Raw genomic sequence first — 16,634 nt, forward strand, 5'->3', positions numbered from 1 at the left:
ATCCAAATAATGTATTTGAATTTGTGTACATCCCTAGTGGTGCTTATGCTCCCAAACAGGTAGCAATGTGCCATTAAAAGAAGCGATAAGGAAGTAAACCACTATTAGATGGAAATAATTTGTTTATGCGAGACACGATCCATGTAATAAATATCGTGTTTTAGGAATGTAACGACACAGTTCAAGGTACGATTTTCTCACGTTTTGGCCTCTTATCAAAAGTGCAACTGAAATTTTGTTTCATCCTAAATAACACAAATTAAATAGAACATTAATAGTTTGATCTTGTACCCCAATTTCACATAATTTTTAAATCTCTTTAAATAAATCAATTAAGAAGACAAACAAGTGAAATCAAAGGGAGATTACGCCCTGGGCCGTTTAAAAATTGCGTTGCAATTAATACATTTTTTATCTTAACAAGTTTAAATCTTTACACATTTATATCAATTTCTAACCAATTTACGATGCATCAGTACATCCCTACCGTGTTTGTTTACAAAAAGACACGTTGTACCTTTTTAAATTAATGCTTAAATAAATAATTAACACAGGATTTACTACTTCACCTTCAGGTCTTTGGAGAAGTTTGGGTGAACCCCAGCATTTCTCTTCCTGGAGGTTTTCCTGTACTGAATGACTTTCTGCAGTTCATTCTTCAGGACTGAAGCAACACACACACACACACACACACACACACACACACTCACACACACACACCATTTGGTTAACATCTATCATATTTGACCACTGAAGCAAATACCTGCTTTAAATCAGCTCCTGTCTCGTGTGATGGGACGTACAGTATTTGCGCTTGTGGCAACTGTTTGTAAGTCATCATATAGACAATATATTGGGTTGAGCCCATACATATATTCCCTTGACAATGAGATTGAGCCCATACATTCCCTCGACAATAAGATGATAGTGTTTCAACAAAGTATACTAAAACTGTAATTACAGAAAGATCTAGTAAATGTTGCTATCATACTTTCTCACAAATAACTTGTGTTGGTACAAAAAACGTTGGGTCAATAATGCAGTGATGTCAGCAGATTTGAGAACAACAGTCTTTGGAAGCAGTAGTAAAATGTGATCTACTCACCATCTACTTCTGCGGTCAGGCCTTTGATGGAAGCTATCCAACAGAGTAAAAACAAAAAAAAAAAACGTGACAGAGAAAATACACGTTTCATTTAACAGACCTCAATTGAAAAGTGGCACACAGATTTCTTACTGCTTTGATCAAGTCTTGATTAGCAAATACCTCCAGGGACAGTTTCAAATTCTGCCAACTCCTGAGTAAAAGTGGCCAGGCACGGTTCATGCAACATGATCTGCTCCACAAGGGCGTGGGCCAAGGTGAACTTCCTGTCTCTCCCACGGAGCTGGGAGAGCTGGGGAGGGAGAAAACACAGAGTGAATAAAGGCCACGGCCTGTACGAACCTATATCTCCCTGCTATACAGCCCAAGGACGTGTGACACAAATGTTTCCTTACTGAAGGCCAGGAAAAGAATAGGATGGCAATGCATAGGTTTTGTTGACATTTATCAAGAGACTTTTTCTTTGTCTAACAAAGTGTTAGCAAAACACCTTGCCGTAAGTGTTTATACCAATGTAAACTCCTATATCAGTGATGAAATGTACAGTTTGTAAATTCCAAGCGTGTGTAGTGTTTTTGTAAATCTTTTTTTATTTACTCAAAGTAGTAGCAGCACCACTAACCGTGACTGCTTTCATATATTTGGATAACATGGTAATGATGACTCTAAAATTCAAGCCATGTTGCACTTGATGGTGCCACATAATTGAAATGCAAGAGGGACCTCTCTAACCTTGTGATAGGCACTCGTAGTCTTTTTCTAGGTTATGTTGTTTACCAATTTAAAGCCCAGCTAGTCAGTCTCCGAGGACTACAAGACGCGCACAAGTATTTACGCCTACAAGTAAATAACATTCAAAAAAAAAGAAAAGATCAGAGATAACCTTGATGCATTTTTCTTGGAAGCAGTTGGCCATTAATTTGATGAGAGTCTGTCTCAAGCAGCAACAGTTTACTATTCTCATTTCGACCTGGAAACACCTCTGAGGGAACAAGAGGCCTCGGCTTCATTAAATGTTGCAGAGGACATTTTGCTTCTGTGCCATGAGCACTGCCCCTTAAACCTTCCCAGTAGTGGCTCAAACCTAAATCAGAGAAAGGCTAAAAAAACTCCTACAAACCCGGGACAAGACTTAAAACCATACATCCACCAACTACTGAACCTTAATAGGAGTGGTTTATTTTTTGGGGGAAATATGCTTATTGGCTCTCTCGTCGTGAGTTTGACGAGAAGAATGAGACCACTCTCGTATCTGTACGGTAAATATGAAATTAGAGCCAGTTAGCTTAGCACAAAGACTGGAAACGGGAAAACGGCTAGCCTGACTCTGTCACCACCAACCAGCACCTCATTAGCGCACTTACAAACATGTTATGTCTTGTTTGTGTACTCCGAGGTGTGAAAACATGTTGTGGTTTTACAGGGATTATGTGCTGGACTATTTCTAGCCTAGGCATTGTGACTTCCTGAAATAGGTCATCATTCTGAGGAGAGATTTCAAAAATGTCACTGCTCTGGGCCAAGAAATAGCTCAGGTTCGCTTGAAATATTTGTTTGTTAAATTCGTAACCTTTGGACAGAGCCAGCATAGCTGTTTCCCTCTTTTTCCAGCCTTCATGCTAAGCTAGCTGTCTCCTGGCTCCAGCTTCATAGTTACCGGACAGATATGAGAGAGGTGTCAATCTTCTCATCTAACTCTCGGCAAGATATGCACGTCTCCCAAAAAACTTTCCTTTTAAAGGTCCTATGACATACTGCTTTTTGGATGCTTTTATGTAGGTCTTAGTGGTCCCCTAATACTGTATCTGAAGTCTCTTTTATATAGACCTTAGTGGTCCCCTAATACTGTATCTGAAGTCTCTTTCCCAAAATTGGAGATTCCAGATCAGCCCATCTGAGCTTTCATTTTCTCAAAGGCAGAGCAGGATACCCAGGGCTCGGTTTACTCCTATCACCATTTCTAGCCACTGGGGGACCATGGGCAGGCTGGGGGAACTCATATTAATGTTAAAAAAAAACTTCATGCCATGGGACCTTTTTTAAAATCAGCCGGAAAACAGACTTTCTGAATTAATCAAAAGATCCACTGACTGACTAGTTAATGATGGTTCACTTGTAAGACAGTCAGCCACGAGTGGCCGCACTTTGTGCAAAGTTTAATTTCTCCTGTGATGCCAGGTAGTGACGCAACTGTCAGGAGGACTGTGTCAAAGGACCTGAGTGAACCTGAGCAAGAGAGACAGTAGAAAGAAGATGCAGAGAAGCCCTGCTGTGTATATCAATGAGTAGTCTTATTAGCCCTGTGCTGCAACTCGATCAAAGGTCAGGCAACAGTAGTGGAGTCACACTTTAGTTAAGGAGGAGAGGCGGAATCCCTTGGCCTTTTCCTTCCTGGCGTTCTCGTTGAGGTAATTGCCAATGGCGAGGAGGTACTCCAGCACGGAAACAAATGACCTGCTGTTGTTCAGCTGCGTGCACATTCTGATCTTCTGGTTAATCAGCTGGAAGACAAACAGGGGCACACAGCAAAGTCATTTTCTTTCTGTAATCCGACTGCATATAGACATTCATTTCTCCACACAACAACTTTAAATGCTGTTAGGCTGGAGCTTGGTTAGGGGCTGTCTGTGCTGACATGTGTAGACAAAAATAACCCAAGGCGTTTACTATTTTACATTATAATAAACAGCAATCTCACGACACCTCGTTTGACCTCAAAATGAATAATCGGGGCCTTGTTGTTTGGCGCGATCATTATTTGGTATGCAATTGTGTCAAGTACAAATATCCCTCTAGAATATCGTACAATTTCCCTGCCTAACCAGTTCTGAACAGATCCTGTGAATATGGATCGAAATTATACTGAAAGTCTGAAAAGAAATAAAAGTGGGATTTCAGGTTTTGCCAATGGGGTGTTGGAGGAAAAAGGAGTGGATGCCATGGGAGTCGTAGTCCTTGACAAAGAGTTAGCTTTTCCAAACAAAAGGTCCATGCCAGCCAGCTACAACACTCCCACCATATGCTCCTGTTTTAAGAATAACTTCCCAAAACCTTGTGGGACTGCCTCAATTACACGGAAGAGAAGGCGGATATGCAGCTACATTATATCTACTGTTTTTGCAGAGGACCATGTGTACCATCGTGGAAAACCACTGTAGTTTGTGTAAAGAATAAATGAGACGGCGCAGCTCGTTAGATTGCGTAACCTGCTTTCAGAGTCCCTTCTGATTTAGTATCGAGGTTAAATTGGACAAAAATAGGTGTAGGCGTGATCTATACTTTCAAAATAAATGTTAAAATGTTTTTGATGATTCATGTTGATCTTAAGGGCATTAGGTTGTTGGTCATAACCATGCTTGGTCTTAGCTAGCAGAGCAATATCAATGAAGGATGTGTGTGTTTCAGCTTTGTTTACATTCCTGAAAGAGCATGGCTGTGCTTCAACGTATTAATTTCTCTCTCTCTCTCGTCCTCTACCTCAGATCAGGATCTAACACCACGGGTGGAACATTGAGGCTGGCCCCAGTCGGGACTGTCTCATCCCCAGCATGGGAGATGGTTTCTATAGAAAAGCTCAGGGCTATGTGATGCTCTTCATCAAAGGTGAGGAAGTTAACCAGACATGCATTTGCCAAAATACAGTACATGCAAACAGATAGTCTTCATCCTTGAAGTCTCTTGTAAAATAAAAAAATAAATAAATAAAGCGCATCACTTTTGTGTGGCTTGTCCAACTAAGTTTTTGAGTGTTCTGGTATTTCACCCCGATGGGCGTGGTTTTGCAGGATGCAGCAGTGCACGCTGGCCATCTCATCTCCGCTTAGGCGAGCTCCGTGGCCATCAGCCCGTGCTCTGAGCGCACAATCCTACTTTACGTGATGATGTGCATGCACCTTTGAATGATTTTGGGTTGATGAAAGTGAGAAGTTGGATCGAGTGGCAAAGTATGGGCTATTTTTTATTTCTAAAGCTTAGAAAATTAGGCAAACTAGACTCAATAATACACACTTATAAGATCTCTTTATTAAATGCATGTCAAGTATGACGGCATACAGAAAATTCATTTATTTTTATTCGTTTTCCTATAATTTGTATATTTGGTCTTACAGCTGTGATAGTCTGACTTTTTGGGCTGTACATCTTATAATTCAAGATATTACATTGATAACTGAATACAGACCCCCCCCCAATCTGAGTAGATTTTCAATGGAGATATTTTAATATATCTGAATGTACTATTAATACACTATTTAGTTGTTGCCTACACATTTTCCAGTATGTTATGATGGTTAATTTGAGAATTTATCAGCAGCCAGGTAAGTCATTTGAAAATCTGCAGGGAAGTCTAGTCACAGTTGCAGCGATACCAGCAGTACAAGGAGCAAATCGTAAATAGATTATCACAAAAAAATAAAAATAATAATCTCTGTTAGAAATTGCAATTAGGCGTAAGGTCTCCTGCAGGTTTAATCTTGGGGTTAAGGCAAAGAGTATGTTATTAAACAACTTTTGAGGTTATGGTTTTGCTAGCTTATACAAAAAGTGACGAGACAACCCAATGTGAGCACACTAGTACTTGACGGTTGGTGGGAATCGCAGTTGTAGTGGCTTCCGCGCCCAACAGCCACACGGAGCTCATTCCACACTCCAAAACAAACTTTGACACATGACACAAAGGTGGGATTTCTTCTTTATCGGAAGTGTTTAACAGTTGTTGCAAGAGAAAAAGGATGAAGACTAACCGTTTAGTTTGCAAATGCATGTCCGGTAAACTTCTCCACCTTCATTAAAGGCCAGGGCATCCCCGCTTTCCTAAGCCTTTGGTACCTTCCATGACCATAATGGGGCTAGATGGAGGCAAATCCACAGCCCAGTATTTCCTTATCGCTCTGTATTCGCAAACCCACTTTTTAGCGATCCACTCAAATCTGAAGGAATTGATTTTAAATCCCTCTCGTGACTATATGCCAGAAACGTTTTCTGTTTTACTCGGAAATATGTCACATTGAAGAAGCTAAGGATGCGCTTACTTTTGTGTCATTGTGACCACACAAAAAAAAAAAAAGCAAGAGCGATTAACAAAACTGCTGAAAAAGCTACTTTTGGTTTTTACCATCTCAGCCTCAGGGAGGTGCATGCCTCCCTGTCCAGAGCGCTCGCTGTCTACTGCATCACTAGCTAAGGCTCTGTGTCTTTGCCTCTCTTATTTATATTTGGAAATGGCTGCACACAGAACACAGTAAACCGTTTTAAAGAAGAAGCCAGGGCCACATCGCAGAATAAAACCTGACATCCTGGGAGTGAGATAAAGCACCAACAAGCACATGATAGGTTAGAAACATCCCCCCAGGTGGTGGTGACTTCTCTATTTTCTCTCCTTAAGCCTCTATGTCCGTCAAGTGGCGAGTAAATCCGCCTTAATATTCGGGCTTTAGGAAGCCTGTCGTGTCAGAGAATTGACGGATTTAGAGTGTTCTGCACACATTGTATTGTACCTGCACGCAAGTACCAAGGTTTGATCAACAAATGATCATTTTATAATTATATCTAAGCTACAACTCGGCAGTAAGAGAAACGACATCAGGAAGAGAAAGCCAAGAGTGAATTAAAACTTCATGAAATTGCTAATCTTTTTTTGTCGAGTCATCTTGCCAGCACGCAATATGTTTGTCTTTGGTTGCTAGACAAAGAAGAAATTAGTGCCACAGTCTATGGATTACAGTGCCATCATTCTTATCCATTGTTTCTCCTCATTCTCAAACAGTCAGCAGACAGGAGATTAGGACTGAAGCACTGATGCAGAGAGGAACAGAGGATTGAGAGAATCACATAAAATAAAAAATAAATAAAAAAGATCGGGAGCTGGGAGGTATTCTTGTGTGACTGCAATATCTTCACACCCTGCAGTCCCCAATGCCAACACACCACAATTCTCTATAAGAGATAACGATTAGTCTCACTAATGATTAACCTGAAATCTTCAGATACTACAAGCCTAAAACATTTGTCTGTATGTGTAAGGGTTAAGAAAATGCAATATAATAATAATAATAAAAATAATAATAATAATAATAATAATATATAAGATAACAATAGTAACTTAAGCACTTTAGCCCTATTTGCACTGGAGTGGTAATACCAGGGGACACACAAACACACACACACCAGTGTTTTCTGCTGCGCATTTGCACGGGATGAGCAAAACTGATGTCAAGGCTCTGCCAAAACTTATATAATATATAATATAATAATAATAATAATATAATACTGTATAATTGCAAACGCAGCCATTATCAAATAATAACCAAATCGCAGAGATGCCGATTCGCATGTGATTAATATTTTCACTAGGGCTGTTGCGATTAATCGCATGATTGTCTAGTTAACTCGCAATTATTGCAAATTGAATCAAAAAAAATGTGTATCTGTTCTATATGTACACATTTAACACTTAAATAAATAAAAGTGCCTTACTACTTTAAAGTCTTTACACTTAAAGAAAACTCCCTTTCAAAGCTCTCCTTATTTCCTTCTCCTCCTTCCAAAACAGCCAGGAGTTGAGTTTTCATGAAAAAATATTTATGGTGTGTTAACTGTATGCCAAATTAACCAGAGCACACAAGGCCGTATGACCGGTTGCTGACAAACATTTTAAAGGCTAGTCAGTCCAAATAAAACGCACACAAGGGTGAATGTATACATTCATTCCAGCTAACTTGACGGTGAAAAATGAGGGCAAAACGGCATCACCGATCTATTTTAACCGAATATTCTCTGTCTAGCTCAGCTAAAAACTGTGTTGTTCACTACCGAGCCGGTTTGTAACAGGTAGGCTACCGGCAACGGGATCTACACCTGTCCAACTGACTTTACCAGATAGTGTGCGACTGTCCTGCTATTATTACAGACATGTGAACTGATGTGTTCCTTTTACCTCGGAACTCGGAAGCTGGAGCTGTGAATGACGTCACACCCAAGTTGAATGCGTTCCATTTAAAGTCAGATTTTGTTTGTGGGGTAGCTCTAGCCAGGTTAGCCATTGTTAGCAATACCAGTTGATAACAACAACGCATTACGTTGTTTTTTTGTGGATACAAACCGCGTAACAACATGTCCACAGATAGAAGTTGGACAGGACTGTGTGTACGACTGATTTTAGCGAGACACAAATGAGACAGAAGTGCTAATAACTGTATGTTACTACAGCTTTCACTGCTGTTGATGCACAGAGCAGCCATGTTGGATTTTGAGGTCAGGGTACTCAGAGGTTGTCCGATTTCCCAACGTCTTTCCGACTATGTCCTCGGAAATTTTTCGACCTCAGAGTACAAACGGAACGCACTATAACCACAGACATTTGCCTTGTGCGTGGACTCATGGCGGTGCGCTGATGGGAGTGAACAGGGGAAACACTGGAATGGATTTTTGGCGTTAGAATAAAAAGAATGCAAAACACTGATGTATGAAACTGCCAATTAGATTAGTTTGCTTATTAATTCAAAGGTGCCGGAACGACATTCCGTATCGTTCCAGCCCACTGTGACCCCTGGTTACTGCTCATGGATGTATTCTTTTTTTTTTTTTTTTTTTTTTTACTGCTGCATTGCTTCCCAATTTCCCAAACTACGGAGCGGTCAGAGGCCCATATCACAGAACACTCATGTGTTCATCACTCGCGAAGAAATGTGCGCCGTCAAAAAAGAAGTTTGCGTTAACTCATTGTTATCAAGTTCATTTTGACAGCCCTAATTGTCCCACAACCTCTGTGTTTGGGGAAATATGGTAGGTATTACAGAGTCTGCAGTGGAGTCTTTACTTGAATACAGACATGGCAGATTTGCATGGGATTAAGATCACCAACGACCTTTGCATTATTTCAAATGACTAGAGGTCCCCAGGTAATACTAGCCCCGTGCGAATAGGGATTTCGTGCATTTTCTTTATTTTCTTTATTTTGTTTTATCTGTATTCATCGAAGAGTGCTCGTCTTTGAAGAGACTCCAGAAGCTTGTTGAATGAAATTAAATTCATGAATTTTTCCACAGCTCTCCCCAGTGAGTACCCCAAAGTGGGTTTTTATTGGGTTTCTGATAAAGTTAAAAATTTTGTATTTTTTTTACACCACCTACATAAAAATGGAACTTGATTTGATTAAGCTCTATCTTTTCTTCTCCGTCAAATGCAAAAGTGTCTTAAAGTGCCTCTCGTGCCTTTCTGTTTTCAAGACAGTTAACCATCCGGCAAATAGAATAGAAACTACTTCACTCACCACTTCAAACGTCAAACTCAAACTGGAGGGGAAAAAAGCTTTCACGTATTAATGTCAGCCTGTCCCCAGATGTTCTTTTCATTTATGTCTAAAGCCACGATGTATCTGAACATTAGCATTTGTATTATGGAATAAATTTGCATGTTTCATGTTTTTCTCATGTGCCCTGGAGGCTGCGCTTTTACCCTTTTTTTTCTTTTCTTTTAAAGCTTGTTAGAATGTAACAGAACAGCCCGACATCTGATTCAACCTTTTGATTTGACTCCGAAGATGATGAAGTAAACTCACAGGCTGCAGGTCGTTCATGCTGATCGGAAGCTCTCTCAGAATCAGCAGCAGGTCAAGCTGCGTGTTCAGGCAGGGGATGTTGCACATCTGTAGCAGGGAGAAGAGGTGAGTGGAATAAGCGTTGTGTATACAGACGAGGGTGCAATTATCACATCGTCGCGCAGCCCATTTCCATGCGATTATTCAGAATTATCCAAAAAGCGGCGCTGCAGGAAGATGAAGTCGTTGGATGGCTGCAGCTTGTTCTCACACACTCAATTTCTTTTTGCGAGATCACCTCAGGCAAAAAGTAAAGTGCTGCAGGCCTGTTGACAGGCTGATTTAACAGAGAAACTGAAGGCTTGACACCTTGAAACGATTGGCTGAGCTGCCTAGTCGACCTTTGAGTCGGTGCTAACCTCTAATAAATCATTCCACGTTGTCAGTCTGTCTCGCTCACGCTCAGGTGCCGTCTCCCAAAAAGCCAAAGGGCACTTGGTCTGACCGATTGTTACGGAGAGATATTAGGATTAGTGTTAGGAATCAAAACAATGTAATCATCACAAAAAAACAAAAACAGAATGTCATCCTCCACATTCTCGAGCACAGTGTGCCTGTCTTATCACATTTTCTGACAAACTTCTAATGCAAGGTTAACAGATCACACTGATTCCATGCCAAGGTAACAATCTGGGGGAAACAAATGATTTCTCCTGGGCTAAAAGTGTGTTCACAGGTTAGTCACTGAGTTCAAAGTCACATTCTCAGTTATATTGCTGACTTTAACTCACATCCGTAATTAGAAAATCTCATGTCTGAAATCTGAGATTTAAAAAGGAATGCTCTTTGGCATAGCACAGGATCTAAGTTGCAAGAGAAAACATGACAAGCATAATTTATGTAAGAACATACAAAGACCTCAGATACAGTGAAGTGCGATACTCTGAGGGAAGCCTGCTAAGCATTAGAAGGATTTGATTTATCTTGGGGAAAAGGTCAGTGCTTCAACACTAATATGCTTTTAGTTTTCTTTAATGGTAACGTTTGTTCTCATATGCCACTCTTGTGTCCTCCACAGACATCCTGAATGGAAAGTAATTATTCACAACTGTTGAATCATTTTCAATGGTCTAATGGAAAACAAAACTTAAAGGGACAGTTCACCCCCAAATTAAAAATACATAGTTTTCCTCCTACCTGTAGTGCTATTTATCAATCTAGATCAGAGATCTTCAACAGGGCGAACGGGACCCGTAGGGGGTCCTCAGAGTCAATAATCCAAATTGTTAATTTTTGAAAGTTTTTTAGAAAATTAAAAAGTCTAAACATGTAGCCAACATATTAGCAAATATAAATCCCCAGTGCTTACTGGCCTATAGGTAAGGTAGACACTAAGGCCATCCACAGATACAGTTAATCCTAACGATTCACTGTGCCACATTTATAAAATCATGCCAACAATCATTAGGCTATTTTAATAGCTTAGTATTTTATGTAAAAAGATATGTATATAGATGTATAAAGGCTTCAGGCCACCCTACATGTTATTGTAGGCCCAGTTTAAGATGCAACTTCATTTTATGCAATACATGTAGTAGGGGGTCCCTGCTCTATCTCTCTTTCACTAAAGGGGTCCTTAGCTTAACAAACCTTGAAGACCCCTAATCTAGATGGCTCTGGTGTGAGTTTCCCAGTGTCGGAGATATCGGCTGTAGAAATGTCTGCCTTCTCTCTGATATATTGGAACTAGATGGCACTCGGCTTGTGGTGCTCAAAACGGCAAAAAAATGAAATAAAAAATACATTTGAAAAACTCGACAGCAATGTCTCTTGTCTCTTTCCAGAAATCAAGACCCGGTTGAGATATTTTAGTCTGAGTGGCTGATCAACCAACAGATCAACTGTCAGACGAGCATTGCAACCGACATTAGTAGAGCCATTCCGGTAGCGTGGCTAAAAAGCGCTGAAGCAAAGCTCTAGCAGACACGTTGGTAATATGCATGTAAGGGACCACACAGTGCGGGACAGAGAGCAGCTGAGGTTGACAATCCTATGCGTCATGTGGAGGACACTCCACTAATGATGCTGAAAATTGTGAAACTGTGATAATTCATAAAGAATGTGTCAGCCCTTTCGTTTTCTTTAATAATTGAATAGGTTTTAGGGGGAGAATATGCAGAATGACTAAAAATTGAAGAACATTAGATTTTGAAAAGAAAAAAGAAAAGCTCAAAGGAGACAGCATTCACCTCTAATCTTAGGAGTTTCAAATAATTGCAATTACAGCTTATATTAAGTGCAATATTTGAATACCTGTTTTAATTTGCAGCAGTAAAGAAGGCTAATTATGTTGTCTATTTAGTGGCGTTCAGGCTGACTGCAGTCTAGCACAGAAGGCTTGAAAGTACATGAGGTTTCCATAGTCGATGCCACCCTGTCTCTTACATATGAAATCCTAATGACTGGTGTCAATTCTTCCAGAAAGGCACTGTGGGCTGATCCTGCTGTTCATCTGTTGCCCCTTCTGCAACCTTGGCTAACCACATACAGGCCAGAGATCTGCCAGGCATGCTGGGAGGTGATAACTAGATGAATGGTAAGAGCTTGTCATGACACCCACAGTGTGTGAATGAGGAGGCAGGTGAATGTCGACTCACCATGCCCTTCCTAAAGAAAGTGCTACATGAGCAGAAGCTGCGTTAGATTCAGCTTGGTTCATGCTGTCACGAGTCAAATTCAAAGGAAAGTGCCATCTTAATTCTGGTAATCATAATTCTAGTTAATATGGGGAACTAAAAAGCGTACCTCGAGCATGTACTGATCCACAATATGCAGCTCTGTCACCGGTCCCTTGTGAGATTTGTACATTTCCACATCATCCAACGTGGGGACGTACCTTGAACATTAAAAAAACAAACATAACAATATCACTGTTGTTGTTAAATGCCATAGTAGTGTTTTTTTTTTTTTTTTTTTTTTAACTATAAAAAAAAAACTATATACAGTAATAGCAATGACTCCTCTACTCAAATTCAAAAGTCTGTGCTCTCGGTGCGACAATATCGTCTCTAAATGCACAGTAGGACCAACTATTTTATAACATTTTAGTTCTGATAGTAAGTTGGTCAAAATCGCCTTAATATCAGCGAGGAAAAACCAATTGTCGATCCTCCCTTCATTGTTGATATACGATCGTCAGTCGGCACAAGCCTAGTCTCAAAAATTGAGCTCATTCTGTATTTATAAAGTTTATTTATTTGCATGCTATGTTGAAATTATAAATATAGCCTGATTAATACAAATGTATACGTTTCTTTTTTTTTTTTTACATATTTGAAAAGCCACATTTGTTTCTTTATAATCCCAAATACATAAAGTCCTTTATATATCCGACAGAAAAAAAAGACAAAACACAGCTATACTGTAGTTACATTTTAAAAATGCATGTGGCCATTTTTCTTTTTCTCTCACACATGCTTTCCCACTTTGACCTTTGCCTCTTCATGCTATACATGGTGTTTAGCTCCCTGCCTTGGACTGATGCCATTACATTGATTTCCAGTGGCCCGGAGTACGGCGAGTGATTAAAAAGCCAAGTAGCGCTGATGGTCCTCGTCTCGTCAGCTTCTATAAACAGCAAGACGCTGATGGGAACAGCCATTTACTGGCTTGCACTGAATTTGAACCTCGCTCATCTTAAATTGGACTTCCTCCGTCTGTCATTTTGGTGCGTTATGACCTCAAACCAAAGGCTTTCACTTTTTCATGAGCCAGGCTGCCGCTGGAGTAGCACCGGCCATTAATATTGCAGCACCTGTTGGGAATGGTTCTTTCAAAATTGTATTCCTCAGGCCTACACCACAGCGCATTCAAATATATATTATTATGTTGTCGTAGAATAAATAAAATCCTCCACACAGTACATTAGATCACTCGCGACTCTCAGGAGGTCAGCATTCAAAGCCACTGAGTAAACTGCAGTTAAGAGTCAGGAAGCATTTTACCCATTTACAGTTCACATTCCCAGGGGCATGTCAATAGTTTCCATCTCCACAAATAACCAGATATAAAAGTTTTATTAGTAAGCTGCTCTGGTAAAAAGGTTCTGGCATCTGCTCTTTAGTATTTGAAAAAAAGACCGTTGTGTAAACCATGTGTCGGCATTACATGAACCGGCAGTGGTTTCACATTGTCCTGATTGTACCATGCACTCGCATCCTTACTGTAGTTGATGATTTGCTAAAATGCTAGATTTTCAAAGATTTTCTTCCCTGCCAATGAAAACACACATCAACCGCTCATGAATTCAGGCGCAAAAAGCCGTTCACCTCTCGGCTTCAGTTGTGACCGTATCAGGAATGAATACAAATCGGTGTTTGTTTTGGCACAAAGTCATACCTCCTCAGAGAGGTGATGTGCTCATCAGACAGGCCTCCATCTTCCTCATTAACGATGAACAGTTTGTCCTTCAGCTCGCCCGGTTTCACTGGAAAACTTTTAAGGAAAATGTCTGGAAGAACAATAGATCAAAAAAAGTCAACACACTCAATGGTACATGAAAGCTTTTCTCTTGACAGATAGTCTTCTTATCCTGCGATGAAATGACTCAAAAAGCATTCTGAAGACAAAGGGTCCTTTGCTTAATTACTTTCCCCCAAATGCCTAAGGGAAATGCACAAATTTGCATTCTATCAAGTCTGATGTGATTTCTTTTTTGTGTGTTTCATAGAAAATGCCTCTGCATTATTCACGAGCTGTGAGAAGCATTTATTAGGAGCCAGCTTCAGGAATTTCAGACATGTATGTAGGCATGTATGTGTAGGCATTGGTTTGGAAGTCACGTCCAATTCTCTTTTATTAAAGTGTGAGGTTGTCAACTAATTTGTGATCAGATTTGTATTTCTGGCACAGCAAAGATTTGCCCTTTTAATTTCAAATGCTGAAAATACTGGGTAAGACATGCAAAAGGAATACTCTGAGTAGTCCATAGTTAGATCAGAAGATTGACGTCACTGTGTGTTTTGAATAGGAAGTGTCGCACACTCTGGCTCCACATGCATATGGAGCCAGAGTGTGCATCCCTTTTTGCTTACTATCAAGTCTACTTCCAGTGATCAGCACCTCACGACAGCCCTTGGTGGGCATTACTTTTCCATATTATAATATGAAGCTACAGCCATTGGCTAGTTAGCTTAGCATAAGGACTAGAAATGGAAAAACCGCTCGCTAGCTCTGTCCAAACGTAACAAAATCTGCATACCAGCTCCTCTACAGCTCACTAATTACCACATCTCAACTGTTCAATCTGTTCAAAAGCCAAAATGGGAAAACGACAGTTGCTGGCCCAGCCAGTGAACTTCTGTGAACTCGTTGTTTTTACACATTGGTTTTTGTACATATCAAAACAAACGATATATTACGCATTAATAAGTGACTTTGAGAGGTGTTTGTAGGCGAAATTTTGTTACCTTTTGTGAAAGCTGAAGCAGTCTTTAGACGCAAAAGCAGAACGGGATGAAACAATCACTGAAGCAATTGGCATTTACGGTCAGTGTAACGCTTATCAGTTCAATTTTCTAAGCACAAACGGACATTTGGAAAAACAGAAAAATGGGTTCAAATATCAAATTTTTCATTTTTTTCCACCTTGACAAATAAAAAATTTGATCTTTAACCTGTTTTTCCAATTTTCTGTTTTTATTCAGAGGATCAGAAATGTAGAAAATTACAAAATTGCGTCTGGGCTCCAATTCTTCAATACTGCAATGGTATTCTCTTCCTCTACTTTGCGGAATATGCAGGTCATTAACTGCATATGGACCAAAAAAAAAAGAACTGATAGACTTTGGGGTCAGAGGTGCTTCAACTGATGGTTTTCGGGGGCGGGGCGTTGCTAGGCGGAACGAGGGAGAGAATACCATTGCAGTATTGAATAATTGCAACCCAGACGTAATTTTCAAAATTTTTGATCCTCTGTATAAAAACAGAAAATTGGAAAAACTGGTTAAAGATCCAATTTTTTAATTTGTCAAGGTGGAAAAATTGGATATTGGAACCCATTTTTCTGTTTTTCCAAATGTCCGTTTGTGCTTAGAAAATTGAACTGATAAGCGTTACACTGACCATTTACATTAGCATATTATATTACATAATATATTATCTTATCTAGCCAAGGTGGAACTAATTGCGTTTTATTTTTTTATTGTATTTATTACTATTTATTTTGTATTTTTAGTTTCATAGAATAAGAGCTCTAAATGCAACACATATTTTATTATACATAGTACAAACACACCTTACAAAGCTTTTGGGAATTATATATGATTGTGGAGTATTATAATAAAAAGTTTTATAACGTTACATGGTAAATAATTATTTTCTTGGGCCTAAAATCCACACTGTTTTTCCATTATATGGCCGTGAAGTTGGCATTAAATTTCATCCCAGGAGTTATTAAAAAGGTCTTAAAAAGTCTTAAATTTAACTTGAAGAATCCTGGGGGTACCCTGCTTTGGACAGAGCCAGGCCTGCTGTTTCCACTCTTCATGCTAAGCTAAGCTATGCAGATGCTGGCTCCAGCTACACACTAAACAGACCGCTTTGAGAGTGGCATCAATCTTCTCATCTCACTCTCAGCAAAAAAAGCGGATGAGCTCATTTGTTTCCCAAGATGTCAAACTATTCCTTTAACTTCCTTTAACACATAATTGTTGAGTTCCAACATTTCCCATCCAAAATAGGAGTCTGGTTTTTCTTTTACTAAATCCAAAATAATTAAACTGATTGAATACCTACTCATGACAAATAAATAAAATAATCATGTTGAATGTTAAGTAGTTTGGAGGTACAAAGCTGTAATCAACACGTCTCTAAATCCTTGACATTTAAGACCGGAGTCAGTAATTCCCTCACCAGGACCAACACAGGCTTTTGTGTCACATTTTCAAATGAGGGATAACAACATCAAATATAAAAAAACAAAACAAATGTTGA

General features: G+C 39.6%; 1 protein-coding gene and 1 long non-coding RNA gene across 2 annotated transcripts in view; one reads left to right on the forward strand and one right to left on the reverse strand.

Moving 5' to 3' along the window:
- Nucleotides 1-16,634, forward strand: part of LOC120559475 — a 43,761-nt gene that overhangs the window by 20,492 nt on the left and 6,635 nt on the right. The window contains exons 3-5 of the long non-coding RNA XR_005639287.1: nt 4,588-4,708; nt 9,584-9,767; nt 12,123-12,237. This is a non-coding gene — a long non-coding RNA (uncharacterized LOC120559475). The remainder of the gene's footprint in view (nt 1-4,587; nt 4,709-9,583; nt 9,768-12,122; nt 12,238-16,634) is intronic.
- Nucleotides 1-16,634, reverse strand: part of LOC120559472 (formin-like protein 13) — a 41,745-nt gene that overhangs the window by 8,960 nt on the left and 16,151 nt on the right. Inside the window, exons 9-15 of the mRNA XM_039801180.1 lie at nt 14,040-14,151; nt 12,447-12,537; nt 9,663-9,749; nt 3,454-3,606; nt 1,268-1,397; nt 1,106-1,138; nt 570-664 (exon numbers count right to left, since the gene is read on the reverse strand). Coding sequence (XP_039657114.1) covers nt 570-664; nt 1,106-1,138; nt 1,268-1,397; nt 3,454-3,606; nt 9,663-9,749; nt 12,447-12,537; nt 14,040-14,151 — 701 coding nt within the window. The remainder of the gene's footprint in view (nt 1-569; nt 665-1,105; nt 1,139-1,267; nt 1,398-3,453; nt 3,607-9,662; nt 9,750-12,446; nt 12,538-14,039; nt 14,152-16,634) is intronic.

The sequence above is a fragment of the Perca fluviatilis genome, chromosome 5 (genome assembly GCF_010015445.1).
Source record: "Perca fluviatilis chromosome 5, GENO_Pfluv_1.0, whole genome shotgun sequence".
NCBI classification, from domain to species: Eukaryota; Metazoa; Chordata; class Actinopteri; order Perciformes; family Percidae; genus Perca; species Perca fluviatilis.